This window comes from Syngnathus floridae, chromosome 2 (assembly GCF_059516105.1).
Source record: "Syngnathus floridae isolate MCC-2025c chromosome 2, RoL_Sflo_1.0, whole genome shotgun sequence".
Taxonomy (NCBI): Eukaryota; Metazoa; Chordata; class Actinopteri; order Syngnathiformes; family Syngnathidae; genus Syngnathus; species Syngnathus floridae.
In genome coordinates, this window is record NC_142414.1 from 16,566,943 (window position 1) to 16,586,758 (window position 19,816).

Consider the following 19,816-nt stretch of genomic DNA (forward strand, 5'->3'; position numbering starts at 1 on the left):
AATGAAGCGCTTGTTGCTATTCCAAGCCTTTTGTGCAAAAAACCAAAGCACCCAAATGCTTGTCTAAAGCATGACACTTGTATTACTGTTTGCTTAGCGTCATTCTCTTTTCATATAGAACACCCACTGTAGGCACCACGAAAATGAAAGAAAAAAAAAAAAAGGCTACAAGCAATTATTTCGGCTCAACCAACTCGGCGTAAGTATGCAGTTACACAGCACTCAAAGGGCAGGCTCTTGAATTGGTCTGATTTACTATTCAAGGACCATTCATCAATACGCTGTGAACTAAGAAATTTAAATTCTTACTGAGTGTATTGGGTGACTCTTAAACGACCTATAGTAGCAAAATAGGATAAATAGAAAGAGGCCCCGGCCCTTCTGAAAAGGTATTCAAACCTCATGTAAGACTTCTGAAGAGCTCAATGCATAGCAAACAAAAAATAAGAACAGGAGCTGAGATAACATGCTATCAGGATTCGTGGAAGGAAAACTCTCTAATACATTACAGCGCGCTGTTACTATTTCATCTCCAAGCTGAGTTACATGCGGCTCAGGCAGGCGCTCTGTCTTTATGCCCACTTGGTCATATCTAGTCTGGAAAAGCGGGTTAACCGCTTGGTTCACAGGAAGAAAAACGGGTCACGTGGTAGATCTACGTTTCCTCATTTGGAATTTGGTGGCAGCATTCCAGGCAAAGGCAATTTACCTACTGAACTTGTCTGATGACCAGAGGCAAAGTATGAACCCCCACAGGTCTGCTTTACTTAAAGGGGAACGGGGACTTGATCACTGGGAATAGTTTAATAATTTAGTATGGCCTTAAACTAATCTATTTCAAGCGCCAAGATGCTATTTACGTGTATTGAGCAAACGCTCAAACAAGTGAATGGAATAATTTACTCACTACTGTTGCTCTGTGTCAGGGAAGCTCCAGAACTACGCAGAACTTCGAAAAGACAATAAGAGAACCTAAGAGCCAAATTGCTATTTAAAAGCCCATTATTTATTTATTTATTAATTATTATTATTATTATTATTATTAGCCTATTATTTGTGTACAAATATATTTACCTTTTCTGGATACGATTGGCAATTTTGTTAAACTTGCACACAGACCAGAGTTTGCAGAAGATTCCTGACTGGTGGAGGCGAAATGAAGTAAGAAAACCAGGGAAAAGAGTCATATAAAGAAAATGGAAAGAGAAACATACAGCTGAGGATCTTTAACAGCCGTATCCCTCCATCTCTGATCAAAGCATCCTATCAGCCTTCGGGGCATCTCGGCCGAGTGCCTCCCATAGCTGCTAAAAATTCATCCTGCCAAGGAATAATTTTAACACCTCTCCTTTCGTACTCGTCAGATATTTGTCCATCCGTCGCCAGGTTCTCACACATCATTGCATTTGCCACAGCTGGTTCGCCAATACCATAGCGCTGTCACGTCTCGTCTCCGGTTGTTTCCTCGTGTGCCAGTTTTATCATGGTTTCCGTTCTGTGCACTCGCCCCTCCCCTCCTGTGTCCACCTGTAATCAGTGTAATCGCCGTGACCTACCTCTCGTGCCCGTCTTTTATTTAAGTTCTGTCTACGTGTCACTCCCCGGTCAGATTGTTCTGTTCGTGTGTCGGTTCCTCCTGTTACTCTGCCAGTCAGTCAGTCCCATTGTCGTTCTGTTAGCCCGTCCTATTAGTTTGCCTCCCTGTTTGTTCCTACATGTTCCTGCTTGTTTGTTCCCCTCACCCTCTCCTCGCCTTGCTCCATTCCTGCCCGTGACAAGCGCACCTGAACGTGAAATGGGGTCACCATGACGATGAATGTGGATTCCATTTTGCATGCTTCACTCGTTCTTACAACAATTCTTTTCAGATGAACACACCAACAGGATTTGAGTGAGTCATGTCCGAAATGGTGATCATGCTACCTCCTCCTACCTATTTGAATGCTTATTCAAGCAGCATCTGACGCTCATTGTTTGGCTGAATGGATGCAGCTGTATTTAGGATGTCTGACTATTCCCATCCACCAGTCTGTTGGAGTTCACTAGTTGTATTTCTTTCAACGGTGTCTCCATTCGAAGATGAGAACAATGGTATTCTACATTGCTCTAACGTCTGAATTTCCCTCAGCCATTGTTAAAAAAAACTCTCAGCAAATCTTTAATCTATCATCACGCTGTGAGCGCCTTGTCTCTTGGGTCAAAAATGACCTATGGAACAGGATGCTGGGACCAAGACAAGGAAAACCCAGTGAACTGCATAAACAGGAAAGATCATGCACTCATTGTGAAAAAATAACGTTTTCAAAATCATGACCTATAAAATTCTTAAATGGGTGGAGGCAGGAATGAGTAGAATTTTCCTCATTCCTCACTTCGAGTACCAAATCGCTGTGGAAGAGGTAGCCCATCTTAACAATTTTGGTGTATGGGACATGGCTGGCATCTTGATGGCTAATGGGAGGATCATTATCCAGAAAGCAAGATGACAAGGCCCCCTCAGAATATGCTTACTTCTGACTTGGAGCCAACCTGTCTCCCAGACTCTTGTTTACTGCTATTAGACGGAAGCTGCCTGCCTATTTACTTCTCCCTGGGCTGGAGTTTATTTGGCTATTTTGAATGGCGTAATATAAGATGACATAATGAACAACTCCCGGCACGGTACAGTGGCAAGTCTGGCAGATAGATGCTGTTTAGGAGATAGCAGGCGTTCTGATTGCTTTCCGCCCTGACAAGCTCTGCTCTGACAGAATTTGATGACTGAACTCCCTTCTTATTTTTTGTGGCGTAATTTGACTTTCAAATAGGGTGCTCGGGAGTTTATGTGCTGTCTTTTTTATTTAGATGATTTATGTATCATTGATGTAAATGAGCGACGTATTTTAACTTTTTATCACTGTCAAATTGAGTCCAAATGGCGGTGTAAGCACTCCATAATGAATGGTATATTAGAAATATAAGATGTCTGAAATACTGAAACTAACCTTAAAGGTGACGCATCATCAATATCAAATTTTTTAATTGATTGTATACGAATTTTCGGGTCTCTTAAACGCCTGCCCACCCATGTTATTGCAACTTTTTGGCTTGCCACATTGAGTCTGAGTTTACGTGGTAGATATTGTGCAGGATGATTCAATTTACCCATTATTTTCCCCCTTTTTATTAGCATTGTATTGGAGCATTGAAACTTTGTGACACCGTCAATGTAATGCCTTCAAGTTAAAATTTCCAAACGCCTCACCTGGCATTAGCCAAATTAATCCGCTTTGATCTCGACTTTAAACGTAAGGAAATTAAAGTGTGCTTGACAGCTCTGGTGGGGGGTCTACAAGGAGAAAACAAGAACTGACTCAAAAAGGGGGAAATATGTTTCGAAAGATGCCATATTGATGTTCATCTGCTATTTGGCACAGTGAAGATGTCAGAGGATCTTATTCATTGACAGTGACACGGTGTTTGATACACAAGCCAACTGCCAACCAGTTTCAAGATACTGCTCGTTAAGCTTCACAAGGATTGAACAGACAAGCAGTTGGAATACTCTCCTCTCTGTCTTTTGGGATTTGTCTCCCCATTAGAAACAACTTTGGGGTTTTTGCTGGACATTGCGATCAAGTTTTGGACATCATGTCTAGAGTCAAGGCTCGAAATATGTGCTTTTACGTCACAGTTTTGCGAGTTAAAACGTGGAGTTTGCTCCCAATCAAAACACACTGATTGCTAAAAGCAAAAATTACAGACTTTTTCCAATGAACGAACGGTAAAGACGGTCCTAAAAAGCAGCTAGCGCAGCTAAACTTGGTGTGCAGTCACACATAATTAAGTAGTCATCGTCTCCATGGTGGCGAATTACCTACACTTCTTTTTTTGTCACAAAGAGAAGAAGATTCATTAACAGAAGCTATACTAGTTGCTATGCTATCCTAAGATTAATTGGAACATCGAAAAAAGTGTTTTTGGTTGATTGAGTACACTTTTCACAGAAGTCTGTCTGGAACAGCATTAAAGTGGAGCGTATCCAACTTTGAAAAGAAAATAGCAGGCAATTTAATAAATATCTGGAGAGAACGCACACTCGCGCTACACATCTAATAAATAGAATACAAGTAGCTGAGATTGCGGAACTGAATTGTGTTTACAAATAAGTACCTAAACCTGGGTAAACCTAAACAAACTCAACAGTTTGTAACCGCTGCACGTATTGTGACAAACGGCACCTATTCATCACAACTCTTTACTTGGGATGCACTGAGTTTGTTGCTCAATGCACCAGCCCCATCTAGCTCACTAAAATACTGATACCCTGCAGTCACATGAGCACTCATTAAGTACATCTCATAAGTCATTTTATTAGCAGTAAAGTGCAAAGAGCCATGGAGTAGATGTCATTAACCAATTAATGTATCCAGAATGAGAGCACATGTTAATATCAGATATAAATGGGGCTATAAATTATAATGATTTGTTGACCCATCCATCTTGTCCTCCTCCTTGCAGAGACTTTGTTACTCTACACCAAGCACACCTAATTTCCTCCATTTACTCCTGTCATAATTAATGGCGACGGGATGGTTTTATCAATCGTGCACCTACTGACGGGCTCGTTTTTCTTGCATGGACAGATTTCCCAAAAGGCCAGAAAGACTCAAGGAAGTATTCAGACAAACTGCCTGCCAAATGAAGGTTTGGGAATTGGACCAAAGGTGCAGTGGGAGTGCAAAAGGTAATGATTGAAAAACACACTTGCGCATGCACGCCTGTATTTTGACTGTTCTATTGGTTATAGTTTGCTTATTGTTGTAATACGATAAGACAAATTCCTTGTATGCTTTTTTACATATACTTGGCTAGTATAGCTGATTCTGATTCCAATTCTGATTATAATACCAGGTGCTTGGGCTCCATGAGCCGACGCAGTTTTAATGGCTTCATTGCCTCATTTCCCAGTCTGTTACGACATATCGCGCAGAGAGGCTTTGGTGCGTACGAATCAACTAGCAATAAACCTGTGTCTTGTGAAAGACTGACAGTGTTGTCTATTAAATACAGCATTTTTGTCCTTTCTTCCCCCCCCTATCTCATTATTTTACTTGTTTAACTTTCCAAGGCAGTTCCAAACTTTTTTGGGGGGTAATTTTTTCCAAACTCATAGACTTTCACTTTTTTTGTCAGGGGTGAGCATTTTGACAGAGGCAGGGGTGGATGCACCTGAATTTTAAACAAATTGTCTTCTTTTAGACTGATGATCAATAAATTATTTGTTGTTCAGTCTTGCGCAACAAATGGCCTGCGGCTGGGTACTAGTCCATACTCTGGTGGTTGAGGACAGCTTATTTGGACACTGTCATATTACTTATGCTTACCTGACCTTATTTGTGTTAACACCGTCATAAAATGAACATCCTTTTATACCATTTTAGTCTAAGCAAAAATGTGACCTTTGGATTGTACTCGACTTACAATACAGAGAAAAACAAGTGGGTGGCGTAAAAACAATAAACAGGCGGAATGCTGCAAAACTATACAGGTGGATGTTTTTAAAGTATAGATAGACGGACGGACGGACAGATAGATACTAGATACTAGATAATAGATTGATAATAGATAGATAGATAGATAGATAGATAGATAGATAGATAGATAGATAGATAGATAGATAGATAGATAGATAGATAGATAGATAGATAGATAGGAGATAGATAGCTAGATAAATACTAGAGAGATCGATGCTAGATAGCTAAATGTATAGCTAGATACTAGATAGATACAAGATAGATACTGGATGGATGGATGGATGGATGGATGGATGGATGGATGGATGGATGGATGGATGGATGGATGGGTGGACGGACGGACGGACAGATAAAGTGCCAAAGTTTCACTTGAATTATGCATTTTAAATCCCCAGCCAATCACTATATCAATATATCAAGCGCACAACCACATTACATTTTCCTTTGTTGAATGGGGTCTCATATACCAAAAGCTTGCAAAAGTATAGGCCTGCTGATGAAAAGTGAGATGGATGCAAAAAAATAAAATAAAATAATGCAGAGTAGCATGGCTGGTGGAGTTGCTTTAAGTGCATGTGTTAAGAGGGAGGGGCGTGGTGTGTGTACGCGCGCGTGTGTATATAGTGTATATGTGTGTGTTTGTATGTGTGTGCGTGTGTGTGGGATGTGAAGGCTGTGAGGGAAGCTCGGTGTCTGACGCTGACTGCGCCTTGGTGCCGAGTGAAGCGCTCACCTGCACACAAGAGACGCGCAAACTAAGGAGTTGCTGCACTCCCACAAGCAAGGAAGCTCCCGACACAGTCGGACCCCACAGTGGAAAGGACAAGGAGACGTGATACAGTTTGGGGAGAAGATTTAGTGCTTCCCCTTTTCTTTTTTTTGGTTCCTCGCCCAGGCTGCTGTGGCAGTCGCTCGCTTCTACCGCCGCGATGAGGACTGACCTGGCTTTGGTCCTGACAGCAGCCCTTCTTCTTGACACATTCCTGGTGAGATTGATTCTTTATTATTATTATTATTATTTTGCTAAGTGGCAGTTTTTTAAGGGGCATATTAGGTGCCGTTTCAAAGTGTCAACCCTTATATTGAATAAAGTCACGCGTTTGGATGGAGTCAGTCCGCTCAGTGCGCGTCTGCATGGGCGCGGATTTCTCACAATCATTATGACTTTGCAACCAGCTTCAAAATGACTTTTACTTGGCAAATAGACACCTACATTAGATCCTATTTTAATTGATGCTAGAATTGATCACCCCCGAAGCTCTGATCTGTCGCAATGAAAAGGTACAAGTACGGAATTAAGCGGATATAGCTGCAACACGGCGCATTTACGGGGCGAAATGGTTATTTGAGTTCACACTCTATCTGGTGTTTAACTCTTATAGTAGTTAACGTGGCGTGCAATCGCACCCACTTTGTCCAACTTATCGCTTCACATTTTCGAAATGGTCGTATTGGCGCAGGACATCAACTATACCTATCGAGTTCTTTCGACATTCTCGTCATCGCTTATTTTCAAGGATGTTACTATCATTATGTGATGTAGAAAACGGCGTGCTCCAACATTATTACCCCCCCCCCCCCCCCCCCCCCCCCATGCCCTGCGCTCTGATTCATCACTATGCAGCCACCAGCCTTGACGCCAAAATGTGACTATCAGTGGCTTTAATGCCCAGGGCTATGTTATTTAATTTACAGACACTGGGAATAGCTTTAATGGATATGAAGTTTGTTCATCTAGGACTCTAGGCTCATGCAGGGTCAACTTCCCTGAACCACTTTTGCCGCATGCTCTGTGCTGTTAGCGCGCACTATGTGCGCACTCATTTGTTTAGTCTTGTATGGAATTTTTTGTTTTGTATTTATACAGTTAACCCCACCGTTTAGTCTTTATTGCCAACTATTACCTGATGCTTTCAGTTCAGCCTCCGCACCAAAGAAATAATAAAATAAAATAAAAACTCCCCAATTATTAGCATCTCACTCTGTTCAATTCCTTCCAGGTGAATAATGGCCAGCATTCATCTAAAGGTCACTGTCGACCTGGCTTCTCACAAAGTTTCTACTCCATCTTGATTCCAAGGGATATACTGCAAGGCCAGGCCATACGTAAAGGTAAGCATTTCTTTAGAATGCAGTCAAATTGAAGAGAAATCTATTCCTGCTGTTGCGTGATGAGAAGAATATCTGATTATTATTATAATTGGGGTTTGGGAAAACTCATGTTTAACATATGTATGTGAGTCATGGTGGAAACTGAAGCAGTCATATACAATATGAATATCATTACATGGTCGCCCCTCTCACCCCCAACATTGATTAATCTAACAGTATACGTTGTCACGATCACACCGCGACGTCTTAAGCGATTCCGTTTGTTGCTGCAATTACACAGCCAGCCCAGCAAGTTTTCGAGCCGATAGTGCAGGAAATGGAATCGACATCCTGTGTCTAATCTGGCACCGCTCCTGCCAATGTGGGCTAATTGCAATTCTCTATTGATCCCTTTGCTTTTTTTCCCCCTCATTGCTCAGCTGTATTGTTTAGCTGTGGGCATACAATAGTTCTTTTGTGTCTCACCTCTGTTGTCAGCAACAGTATACGCATATGTATCTATTTTTTTTTGCCCAGGATCATCCTAGTTAGGAGACAGCTGTCAAAATTCCCTCCACAGTGTGCATAAGTGTGTAGATTGGAGAGGAACACGTTTTTCGGCAGTGATCTTGGTCCTAAAATTCATCCTGATAATTCTTGGCTGCAAATGACATTGGATGACAGGCGTACACTTGTTAGAAGTGAGATTGCTTTCTTTGTGGTAGTGAACTCTTTGGTCCAGCAGGGGGTGTCACTACAATCATAAACAAGTCATAATATGAGTATTGCTGCCTTGTCTCCTTTAACAATGGTACACTTTGGTCTCAATCAGATGCACTCATGCCTGAAACAATGGTGGACAATCTAGATTCTAAAAGGACTGTGTATGTGGTAACTCAAGTTATTAATTTCCTTAAATCCCTTTTTTGTGCCCTTTCTAAATTTACAGCATCTAATTATGGGACTTGTGTTATGAAGTCAGAATTAATTTAGCGTTTTAGTAGTTTAATGCAACAAAATGGTATGGTTGTTTATATTATTTTTGTTGTTTTTTAAAAAATGGTCCAAATCAATTTGAAATTTTTTTTTTTTGGTCAAATAACTCTAAGTTAAGAGTCGTTTGGCCGGATTTACTATGATTGCAAATAATGGGCACCCCCAAAATAACCTATATGCCATTTGTCGGTGTGTTGTGTTTGATCTTCTAAAATTGCCATCTCATTCACTCTATTGTATTGTGCGCGCGCTGTTGGCAACAGGTGTAAAAGTGGTGGAGAATTGTATAGTTAAAAAAAAAAAAGGTTTTGCATTTCACTCTAAATTGGTTTTTGGCCATGGCTCATTTGGAAGAAAACTTCAAGCGCAAAGCAAAGTTTGAAGTGACGGAATAAGAAGTGTTAGTGGAGGATAAAGAAACATACATAATCCAATAATTGAATGTATGAGTCCACTGTGTTTTACATTACAATTTAAAATGTATTTGAAATGACCTGGACACAGAGACATTTTGAGGTGAATAGAGTTTTAGCATACAGCAGGTGATGATAGCATGAATCCTTATTGTAAGTGACTGCATGCCAGCCCTTAATAATTTAGAAGCTCCAAATTTGTATGACTGAGTAGCTGGTATGTGTCAGGTATGTTGTGGCATTTCAAAAATGTTTACATAGGGGAAAAGCGCCTCCACCTCCTCTGCTACATTGGCATTGCTTTGTGTACTGTGAGGAATGATGCCAAGACCCACACACACATGCACACGCACACGCACATGCACACGCCTTTCTGATGTGCTATTTAAATAGGGAAGGTCAGCCATTGCAATTCATCTCAAGTTTGATTAACCTCATTGTGTTACGCTAAATTAATTTGTTTATTGTTTAATGTCTTATCAGAACATGTAAATCAACTGGCCTGGTGAGAAAAGAAGCGTCCACATTTGTTTGCATGAGCAATCAAGTCCATGCATAATTTTTAGTGATGGAAAAAATGAAGCTTCATATTTGCTTCATGAACCAATTGTACAACTGGTTCAAAAGCAAATTTGAAGCTTCATTTTTTCTGGTCCGCCACTACTCTTTTTGCAAGTTCAAACCTTCGGCTCATGATGTCAAATAGATCACACAAAAAGGAATATTTTAACTTTAACACACACGCACAAACACACACATGTCAAGCTGCATTTCACCTTCACGTGTGCCTGAGAACATACTGTAGCTGCAGGGGGCAAATGCAAGCGTACCATAAGGGATATACGTAGACACACTTCAGACACTTGATTTATTGACTCTAAGGGTGACAATGGAGGGAAGCGCGGTGGTCTGGGAGGGCTTTAATAATAACATTGTTTAACCTAAAACTGTCAGTTGGGGGCAGGAATAATGCCAAGACACACACACGTTCTGGTTTTCATGTATCGAGGGGACCGTATGCTCACGAAGCGCCTCATTGGAATCCCACCCACTGAATTCTTTTCACGGACACTTTGCACACGCACCGCTACTCTAAAATACTACTTACTGAAATCTCATCAAATAAAACTTTATTGATCAGGACAGATTCTTGAGTCTTGCCAAAAGGAATTAGCTTGCTGGTCCATTTCAGTGTCCGATATGTTTATGAGCACTGAAAAGCTCTGACACCCAAAAATAGGTCATGGTGCCTGGTCATTCAAATTGCTACTGGTTGTCTCCAAGAAGATCTGCTGTTGTTTGCTTTGACTAGAACATGTACAATTTTGTTGGCTAGTGTTAAATTAAATTAATGACATGGCCTGCTTCACAGTCTTGGCCACCCGTGGCCTTAATAGCTTCGTCCATCTCAATGTAATTCCGTGGCTGTGTCTGGTCTTTTTATTTTTTTAAGTCGGTGACCTTCCGTGCATTCATAATTAGCCTACCCATTTTGTACAACTTCCCTCAGAGGTACTGCATTTTTGGCCGATGTTCCACCTTTGTTCAACATGTGTTGACAGGCTCAACGATTCTGATCATTTGAATCAGATGTGCTGGAGGAGGCAAATATCTAAAACATGCTAGTTAGCAGTCCTCGAGGACCGTATTTGGAAACTCCTAGCTTAGAGCAGTTCAAGCTCGAATGCTTTTTTGCTACTATATGTTATTTTTATTGTCTGTTGGCATGAACAAGCATGTGTGTCGTAGTTCCGACATGGGGACCGATATCTGACAAGTTTCCAATAATGCAAACCGTGGTTTTCTTTTTTGATGCCGGCGTTTTGATACCCAAATTGCAAGAGGTCCCAGTAGAAACAGATCCATGCTCCCAAAACCTGATTAAAGCACATACACTCACATGGACATGCATGTTAGCCACTTGGGGATTAATGGAAAGGACAGATCTAGGACCTTCGCCAGGATGAGGAAAATCTAGACACGCGGTCAATAATGTATTTATCATTTGGGGTTACTTTGATGCACAAAAATGGCCCGAACACAAGCGTGCGTGTGTGTGATAGTGTGGTTATGATTAGAGTTCAAAGGTTATGTGGATTCAGGTGAACTCCTGGCTTTAATCATCAAAAATCCGCAAGTGTAATGAGCGATTTGATTCAGCTTCCATAGGTTTGGAAAAAGTGACACTTATGAATTTGTGTGACTGGATTTTTTTTTTGTCTTTCATGCAGAAATGCATCCGAATGACACCTGCACAGAATAGTAATGGCGCTGTAAATCATTGAGTAATCGATATTCTTGTCTCTGGAAAGACAGTTGACAGTTGTAATCAAGCATGTTGGATACTTATCATCTTCTTTTTATTAGAACTATGAAAGCTTCTCTGCTCACGCATGCACGCATGCACGCACGCACGCACGCACACGCACACACACACTGAGATAATGATAGGCTCTTCCTATTTCCCTACACCTTCCCTATAATCATCCAATGTCAAATGTTTTTATTAAAAGGTTATACTTAAAGCGGAAAAAGTGCTACACGTATGGTAAAGTCATCATGATGAACAAAAAAGCTCAAATTGACGTCTGCTTTGAATGCATTTTTCCTGCCGTGGAGTAATTTGCTTGCAGGTCAAGCAACCTCATAACTTCCAAGTACAGTAATCAGGTCTTCAGAAGTTAGCCCAGACCATCAGAAAAAAAAACATTTGTCCCACAAAGACAGAGAGGCGCACTTGTGCTACATAGTTCCATTTTATCAAGTGAAATATGGTACATTTAAAGTATTTTCATCTACTATACTACAATGCTGTGATATTTTGTGTCCTACAAATGAAAAACTGTGTAACTTGGCCCAGACAAGTTTCGCTGCCAGCTAACCTTTTCTTCTCCAATGTCCTCCTTCCAATTGTTGATTCTGCTCCAGGAATTGTGGTGACATCTTAGTGGGTCATTCTGCTGTGTTTGAATTGAGTTGTGTGCTGTCTTTTATGTGTGTGACAGAAGTTGTGTTTTTGAATGGAATTGGAAGATTAGCATTGTTGAAAGACATTCTGTTGACATTAGTGGTGCGCGATACTCCATATTTTGGTATCAATCCGATACTAGGTAAATAAAATTGCCGATACTTTTTTAATCATTAAGGTTGATGCATCACCAAATTGTTGCATCGCAATAAATTTTTATGATGCCCACGTGTTTCTTTTTTCATGGGTTAACATTTAACAAGCCAGTAAATAATTGGTGATTTTTTTGGTAAATAGAAAATAATTTATTTCACATATTGTCAGCAGCGTCCCAGGTTCTGTTTAGAAATTACCATGTAAAAAATTAATGACAAATTCTACCTTCATTGGAGATTCTTGATTTTATTTTCACTTGCATAAATTATTCAAGGTTATGACTTCACAACAAATATTATAAAACGTTTGAGAAACATTACTTTTAAGTAAAAAGAGTGTTCAGGCAATCCAATACAAAAACAGCATTTCTCTGCTTCAGTGCACATCATTTCTCTTTCTGCAAAAAACAACTGGCGAAAATGCAATAAATTAAGGGAAAACAATTAAACAATCCCCAAAGGCTTTGTGAGTCCGGCAAGCTTCTCCGTATTTCTGTGAATGCATGGGTGTGTGGAGACAAGGTGGAGGCTTGCTTGTTTGCGCTGCTCCTGGAAGTCACATGGCAGACTCTGGTGACCTCACAACACAAGAGGGGAGGGGGGATGGAGGGATGCAAACTGTGCCTCCTCAGGGCTGCGATTGAAGCGATGAGTCCGGCAACCTGGCCGACGCCTGATTGAGTGCCGCATACAAGAGCGAAACTGGAACTTCTGTATCGATCTTATCATGCCAGTAGATGTTGATACTGTCTTGGGATGAATATAAATATTTGAATTGAGCCACCCACCACTGCCACTTATTTATGTTAAGATGCGTGATTAGAAATGTTAAACTCTCATTTTATTTTATTGCTTGAGCTGGATAACTAACTTTACACGCTTAGTTTGGTGGTCTGTCCAGAGTGATATGGAAATGTAGTTCTGGTGATGGCCAAATGAAGCTTCAAATTTGCTTCATGAACTAATTGTATTAGTTCACCCACCAATCCACACGAGCACTCCAATACTAAATATTAATATGATTATAAGTTTAACACAACCTTAAAAAATACGTTTGCAAACTGCCGAAAGCACATTTCCCTTTAACATTAAGACCTGCTCTGCTATGGCTCTCGCTGCTAATGTGTACTGTGAAGCTTCTCGTCAAATATATTTGAGTTTTTTTCTGCAGGCACTGCTTTATTTTAACAAACTTTAGATTGTTTTGTTACAATTAGCACTAATGACGTCCTTGAAAAGCTGCTATTCATCATGATAGCTTGTATTCTTGTAGATTTAACATCCACCCACACACTTAAACACACAATATTCTGCCATTCAACTGAGGTAGGAATATCTCAAGTCCTACTGAAATTGAAGGTTTATCCTTGTGACCTACACCTTCATTCTGTCCACTACCACACAGTCCTTTCTGACTTTTATGAGGAAACACTAAAGATGGCGGATGAGATTTTCCATTCATAATGTACCACATCAGTAAAGTAGGTGACCAGGGGTCACTATGACATGAGAAGATTCTCCTAATTAGTGAGAGATAATCAACATTATTTTGAAGCTTGTTATCGTTTTTATTGCAATTATATTTTTCTTTGATGCACGCGGCTTTCAGATGAGGACTTATTGAAGAACCAAAGTGTGTTTCTTTTGCCTCCTACTGAGAGTCATTACAGCAGAACCGCAAAGTAAGTCTCTGATTTGGGCATAGTGGTATGCTTTGAAAAATCGTTTCACAGGCGGATGAATAAAGGAGCTCACCACTCTGCTGGGATAGACGATGTCTCCGTTTTCTCTCCACTCTATCCTCAAAGAGAATTGCATTGTTTTGATTTCCTGCTTACCTTTTGCCCTGACTCGCATGACACAGACTGCAGCATTATCTGGGTCGATAGTAGCCGAGCACCCGTGCGGAGATTAGATATTGTTGAAATACAGCCTCCTTTCGCCACGTTTGGCTCTGACTTAAATCTTTTATTGTTTTTTGTTTGTCTTTATTGGCAGATTTATAGGTTCACATTTTCCACTTACCTTTTGCAAAATCCCCTTTTTCTCTGTTGTGTGTGCTTTTTTCTAAATCTAAATGTTTATGTTTAATTGCTGATCTATGCAATAGCACCAGAAATTCTTCTTCTGTTGTGACCTGTTTTAAACATCATATCGTTGTTGCCAAGACGCAGATGTACAGTGAACACATTCATTTGTCATAGAATTGTAATTATCTAGATGAGAAACCAAGTTTGCTTTTGTTGAAAGTTCTGAAGACTCTACACGAATGGTCGTCTTTATGCTCTTTGGGTGATGGGACCACTGGGAACTGTTAGAAAAAATCTGCTAAAATGTCCCGCAGTCATACAATACGTTTAAAGAATCGTACATGGATTTTCCAGACAGGCTCATTTTGATGATTTAGACACATGCTTGGGCATTTTATTTCCCTCTTCAGGTCTAGACATTTGTGATTTATGAGGATACCGACAGACGGGTGGGTGTGGGTGGTTTGCTGAAAGGAGGGTGGGTGATTTGGGGTTGTGGGAGGTGTTGAGTGTTACACTTATAACAGATGATGGATGTGCGCAGTTTCTGCCGATATTTTTGAAAGGTAAAGCTTCAAAATGCAAAACTAAAATTTTAAGAATGTCATATACTAGCCATCGCTACATTCATCAGTTTTCAACTATTTATCCTGTTCAGGGTCACCAGGCTATACTGTGAGGGAAATCCAGATTACACCCGGGACTGGTCGTAAATCAATTCCAGGGTCACATCGAGAGAGAAACAATTATTCACATTTACACCTACACAGTGAACTGGAATTGATTCCATGCTGGCTGAATTAAGTTGGCCATATAAGCTTAAATGTTAAACACCAACGTTCCTGGGAAATCAATACTTTGTAAAATGTATGTACTTTGGTCTTTTTTCTCGTACTTGCCGGTATAAGGTTGAACGTGCTGTGTGTGCTAAGGTAGCGAGCGTCCTCCAGCCTTTCTCAAGTCGCTCATTAGAAAGGCAAGCAGGAGATGATGGGGCAGAAAGGGGTGGAAGAAATAAAACAAGCAGGTGGAGGCCATTATTTTTAATGACTTTTTTTGACATCTCCACACTTTGTTTTGAAAGAAGGGGCAAAGTATGGTGAGAGGAGAGTCAAAACTGGTGGGGTGGCTTCCTGTAGATTGGGTTACTCCATGGTGTGCTTGAACTCTGTATCCTTGTCATCTGCTTGCTACATTAAGAGACCTCCTGCCTTGGTCTGACGGGCCTTTGGGGGTACAATAAGACGAAGGTTATGGCACTCCCACAGACGTTAAATGCATTTAAAAGCTCTGCTTGAACTAGTACTCGAATGCACAGGTGGTCTGTATGGACTTTGAAGGCTGTAAAATGACAAAAAGACATTTAGCGGCTTTTGGTCTGCCTCTTGCACGCACGCATGCACACTCACACGGGCACTTATTTTGTCAAGGCTGTTTGGTCTGGTGTGGTTTGATGAAAAATGTAATAAGACAGTAATGAACCAACATAGTAGCTGTTTAGTAGTTGTGTGATCATTGTTAAAATAGCCTGTAATAACAGAGAGGACATTCATACAAGACTTCAAATATTGAAACCGAACTTCAGTGAGGTTGAAGCACGATTTCATACATCCAGTCGGTTTTAGACCCACAACATATAAAAACTCTACACACCCGTCTTCCAATGCCAGGCCCTGTGTGGGAAAATTGACCTAATAATACCATAGAAAAACAATACACGCAAGACAAGTTGCCTGATACGAGATTTAAACCCGGAACCTCTTGACAGAAAAGCAGATGTGCTAACCCACAGGTGTCAAACTCAAGGCCCAGGGGCCAGATACAGCCCACCACATCATTTTATGTGGCCTGCAAAGACAAATTGTGCATCAAATTCATGTCACTACTAGAATTTCAAATTGTGTTCACTTTTAATCATATCCGTTTTTTGTATATAATATGAGGTGCTCATACAGTTATTTGGGTTGACAGTCATAATGGCCCTGCAAAAGAAGCTATGACTACAATGCGGCTTGCAAAAAAAATGAGTTTGACACCACTGTGCTAACCACTAAGCAAATGACACAATTTCTAAAAAAAAAAAAAAAAAGGACCAAAGAACACAAAGTTTACAGCCAAATTATTCTGTGATGCTACATAACAAATTCAAATTTATTTTCCTCTGCTTTCCACTCCTGCCACTTCTCCTATCTTTGGCCTGAGCCCAAAGAAACGCTGGCTTCCTCTTCCTGCCCACCGGCTTCCTCCACCCCCACTGCCTCTGTTTAGCTATGGCGGCGTTTTAATTACAGCCTAATTGATTCAATTAGAAACGAAGCCACTGTGAAGACAATTAATGCAATGATGAGTCAACAATTGCAGCTGCACCCTCGAGTTGCCAGTAGTCCGAAAACAGCGAAATAACAACACCAATTGATTGCCCGAGAGCTTTTCTGCTTTTAATTTAAAGTACTTGTCTGAAACAATAGACGTGATTTAGAATGTTACTACAAGTATACATCTTGTATTATTTTGTCAAGGATCACACCACCATTGCTAATGTCTGTTCGTTACACTTCTAATCAACCAAAAGACATTTATCTTATCTCTTGGGGAGTGTGGACAGGGGAAACTCCAAGAGCATTACAATCTCATATGTTATTCTCTTTGCTTGGAGAACCCTTGCTTTGGTTATGGGAGAATGAAAGCTACAATGGAAGCCCCTCAGGAGATGAGGCTGTTTGCTGATCACTAATTGAGTCTTGAACTCCGTATGAATGGACTACATTAATTTCTTAAGTTCAGTGCACAATTGATTCTTATGGAAGGGAAGGCAACACAGGGGATGTGGGAGGAAAAGCATGGAGGACTTGGAGTCGACCAACACAAAGTCAGTCATGTAATTAATCAAAAGGCGTAAGAGATCTTCTTTTTTGCAAACAGTGTCGTCATTAATGTCAAGACAGATGTTTTGAGTTTTAAGATTCATTCCCCTTGTGAAAGAGGACACTAGAATTCAATAAAATTGAATTGATTTATAGTAGAAGATTTAATGTTTGTGTGCACTCAGTAATTTGCAGTTTACAAGTAAATACTGAGAAACAAACTTATTTTTTAATTTACGTACCGTGAAGAACATGCAAATCCAACTCCTTCTCATTTCGCAAAAAATGCTGGAAAATATAACCCTCGAACCAGAGTGTTGACTGACAATTAGCGTTGTTAGCTGCAACCACGAACAATGAGACGTGCCTACAAAAAAAATCCCGGAAAAAAAATAAAAGTGAATTTTCTGCCCTGCCACCTGGGGCTCCAAGCATACAATATTTCAAGATGGGGGTTGGTATCCCTGCAGCCCCCCCCCCCCCCTGTAGCTCCGCTAGTGGGACAGCTGCAGAGTGCAGTGAAATTGACCATGTGACACTGCAGGCATAGTGACTATACTTTTTTTCTTAAATTCCCTCCACTAGTGTGATAATAGCTCAGGCTTTGGAGCGCAGATGCCTTGAACACCACACAGGCCAGAATTTCTTTCTTCTTGCCTGCTATGTCTGTCTATTGTCTTTTTCAGCACGTTAGAAGAAGAGCCAAAGGAGGTAATAAAAAGACCTACAATACTCCTCTGGGCTTGGCAAACTGTTGAAGCAAAGAAGTTGGATTGCTCTAAGTCTGAGAATGATCAAAAACAAAAGAAATCCGGTGGCCGTCGAGGGAACAAGCGCCTGTGAGAGCGCTGGAGAAAGGAGGGAAGGAAGGAGTACCACACTAAGACAGAATGGCAGGCAGGAAAGCAGACATGTTCAAAATTTGCATTTGGATGTTACTCCTGGACCATTTTATGTCATAAACAATGTCGGAGCGAAGTTTTTTTGTTCTGCTTGGTTGACTTTAGTGCAGTAGAGATAATCAATGCTTTAGCGCAATGCTAGAAAGTGAGTTTTGTGAAAGGCTATGCACAAAATATCACACATCTCGGGGTTTATGCATGCACATACTCATGCATACGTGGTAAAACACCGGAATGAAACGATTACAAAGCGATGAGTTAATCTAGCTGTCAGTCCCACACCTCATTAGAAAGCATATGGGGTGTTTCAGAGCTAGTAAATTGTAGAATGGAATTGCAGGAGAATTGAAAGGATAATAGGGAATAATCAACGGAAAGTCAGAGTAAGGGAAATGGAAGTGTATGGAAAGAAGGAAGACCATCAAAAATTGTGAGAGGAAGAACAAAATGAAGAGGGAGATAACGGCGAGAAAGAGTTGAGATAACAGTCTCGCTCTTCTGCCTGGGGGGGCTTTGTGGATAGTTTCTACCTAGCTTTCATTTGAAGCAGTCATAACAAATGCAGAAGCACTTGCCATGTCAGTCACGTCTCATACCTCCAAACCTACTTGTAATTCCCTGATTAATTAAGAACAGAGATTTGTTAATTTAATTGTAGGTGTAGGGTGCCTGCAACCCCCTCCCCCCTTCGTGCTTTCTTCTGCTGCTTGCACGCTCTCATCCTCTTGGCAGGCTAATTTACCCTGCAGCTTTGAGGGGTGGAAATGAAAGGTATAGCAGAGGAAGCCTTCAGATGGTTTATTAAGAATTGATTCAGCACATGGGCAAAGAGATAGAGCGAAGGGAGATTCATGCTGAAGTGCCTCCCAGGCAGACACCCTGGGCGAAAGAGGAAAAATTATCAGATGAAGAAGGCATTTGAGCACAAAGACATTTTGGGGATAGCACATGAGTTTCTTCAGAGTGCATTGCAGAATCATTGCTTAGCACCAGTTCCTAATTAAACTCACTGTCCAATCTGGTTGAGTGCTCGTTTTTGCACCCAACAGGTTTGTTTTTGTTGGTGTTGTTTTTATTTTCTGATCTCTTTCGTTTTTGTTTTTTTTTTCAATTAGAAAGCATTTGGTCTTACTTTAGATTTAATACGTTATGAAAATCACTACCGTAATTTTTAGACTATAAGCCGCACTAGCTAAAATTTGCAGAAAATCTTGTTTTGTATATATATCCTGTTTTGTTTATATATAAACCGCACTAGACTATAAGCCATTTTGAATGAAACGGCTTCATTTCTATTATGTGTATTTCCAAAACAAATTATTTTACAATGTCATAAAAATCATGAAAAATCCAAAGCTTGCGCAAAAAGTAACGTCTTGTAGTCCGGAAATTACAGTCAAGTTGCTGTTGTGTTTTAAGGAAATAGGTTTGATTCTTTTTTTTGGGGGGGGGGGGGTCATCATGCGTCGTGCTGTATCCATGTCAACAAACCTTGCATATAACTGCCCAGATAACGTAAAGCAAGCATTGCAGAAAATGATGGACAAAATGGCAACAAATGAACTTAATACTATGTATCATTTTTGCATCATTACACTGAGCCATGTGTAATGAGTCTTTGCTAATTCAAACGCATTCACAGTGAGGCTGCCAGTCACATAGCCTTAATATGGCTCCTCACTCTCAAAATATATTGTGTGCATTTGGGAGGGGCGGGAGTGAGTGATGTCCAATTTAGTTGCTTAGTGGTACCACAGTGAGTTTCTTAAATGAGTACCGTATATACAAACTGTGGTGATGACCATGGCCCTATCCAAGATCCAAGATAGCGCCCCCTTTGTGTGCGACTTTGTAATGTTAAAAATCATTTATGTCAACACT

The 19,816-nt window shown here is 40.6% G+C and overlaps 1 protein-coding gene across 1 annotated transcript in view; it reads left to right on the forward strand.

Annotated features, from left to right (window-relative positions):
* LOC148402221 (cadherin-4-like) overlaps window positions 1–19,816 on the forward strand; it is a 180,542-nt gene that overhangs the window by 24,416 nt on the left and 136,310 nt on the right. The window contains exons 2-4 of the mRNA XM_088368508.1: window positions 4,626–4,726; window positions 6,412–6,502; window positions 7,517–7,628. Of these exons, the coding sequence (XP_088224634.1) occupies window positions 4,626–4,726; window positions 6,412–6,502; window positions 7,517–7,628 (304 nt within the window). The remainder of the gene's footprint in view (window positions 1–4,625; window positions 4,727–6,411; window positions 6,503–7,516; window positions 7,629–19,816) is intronic.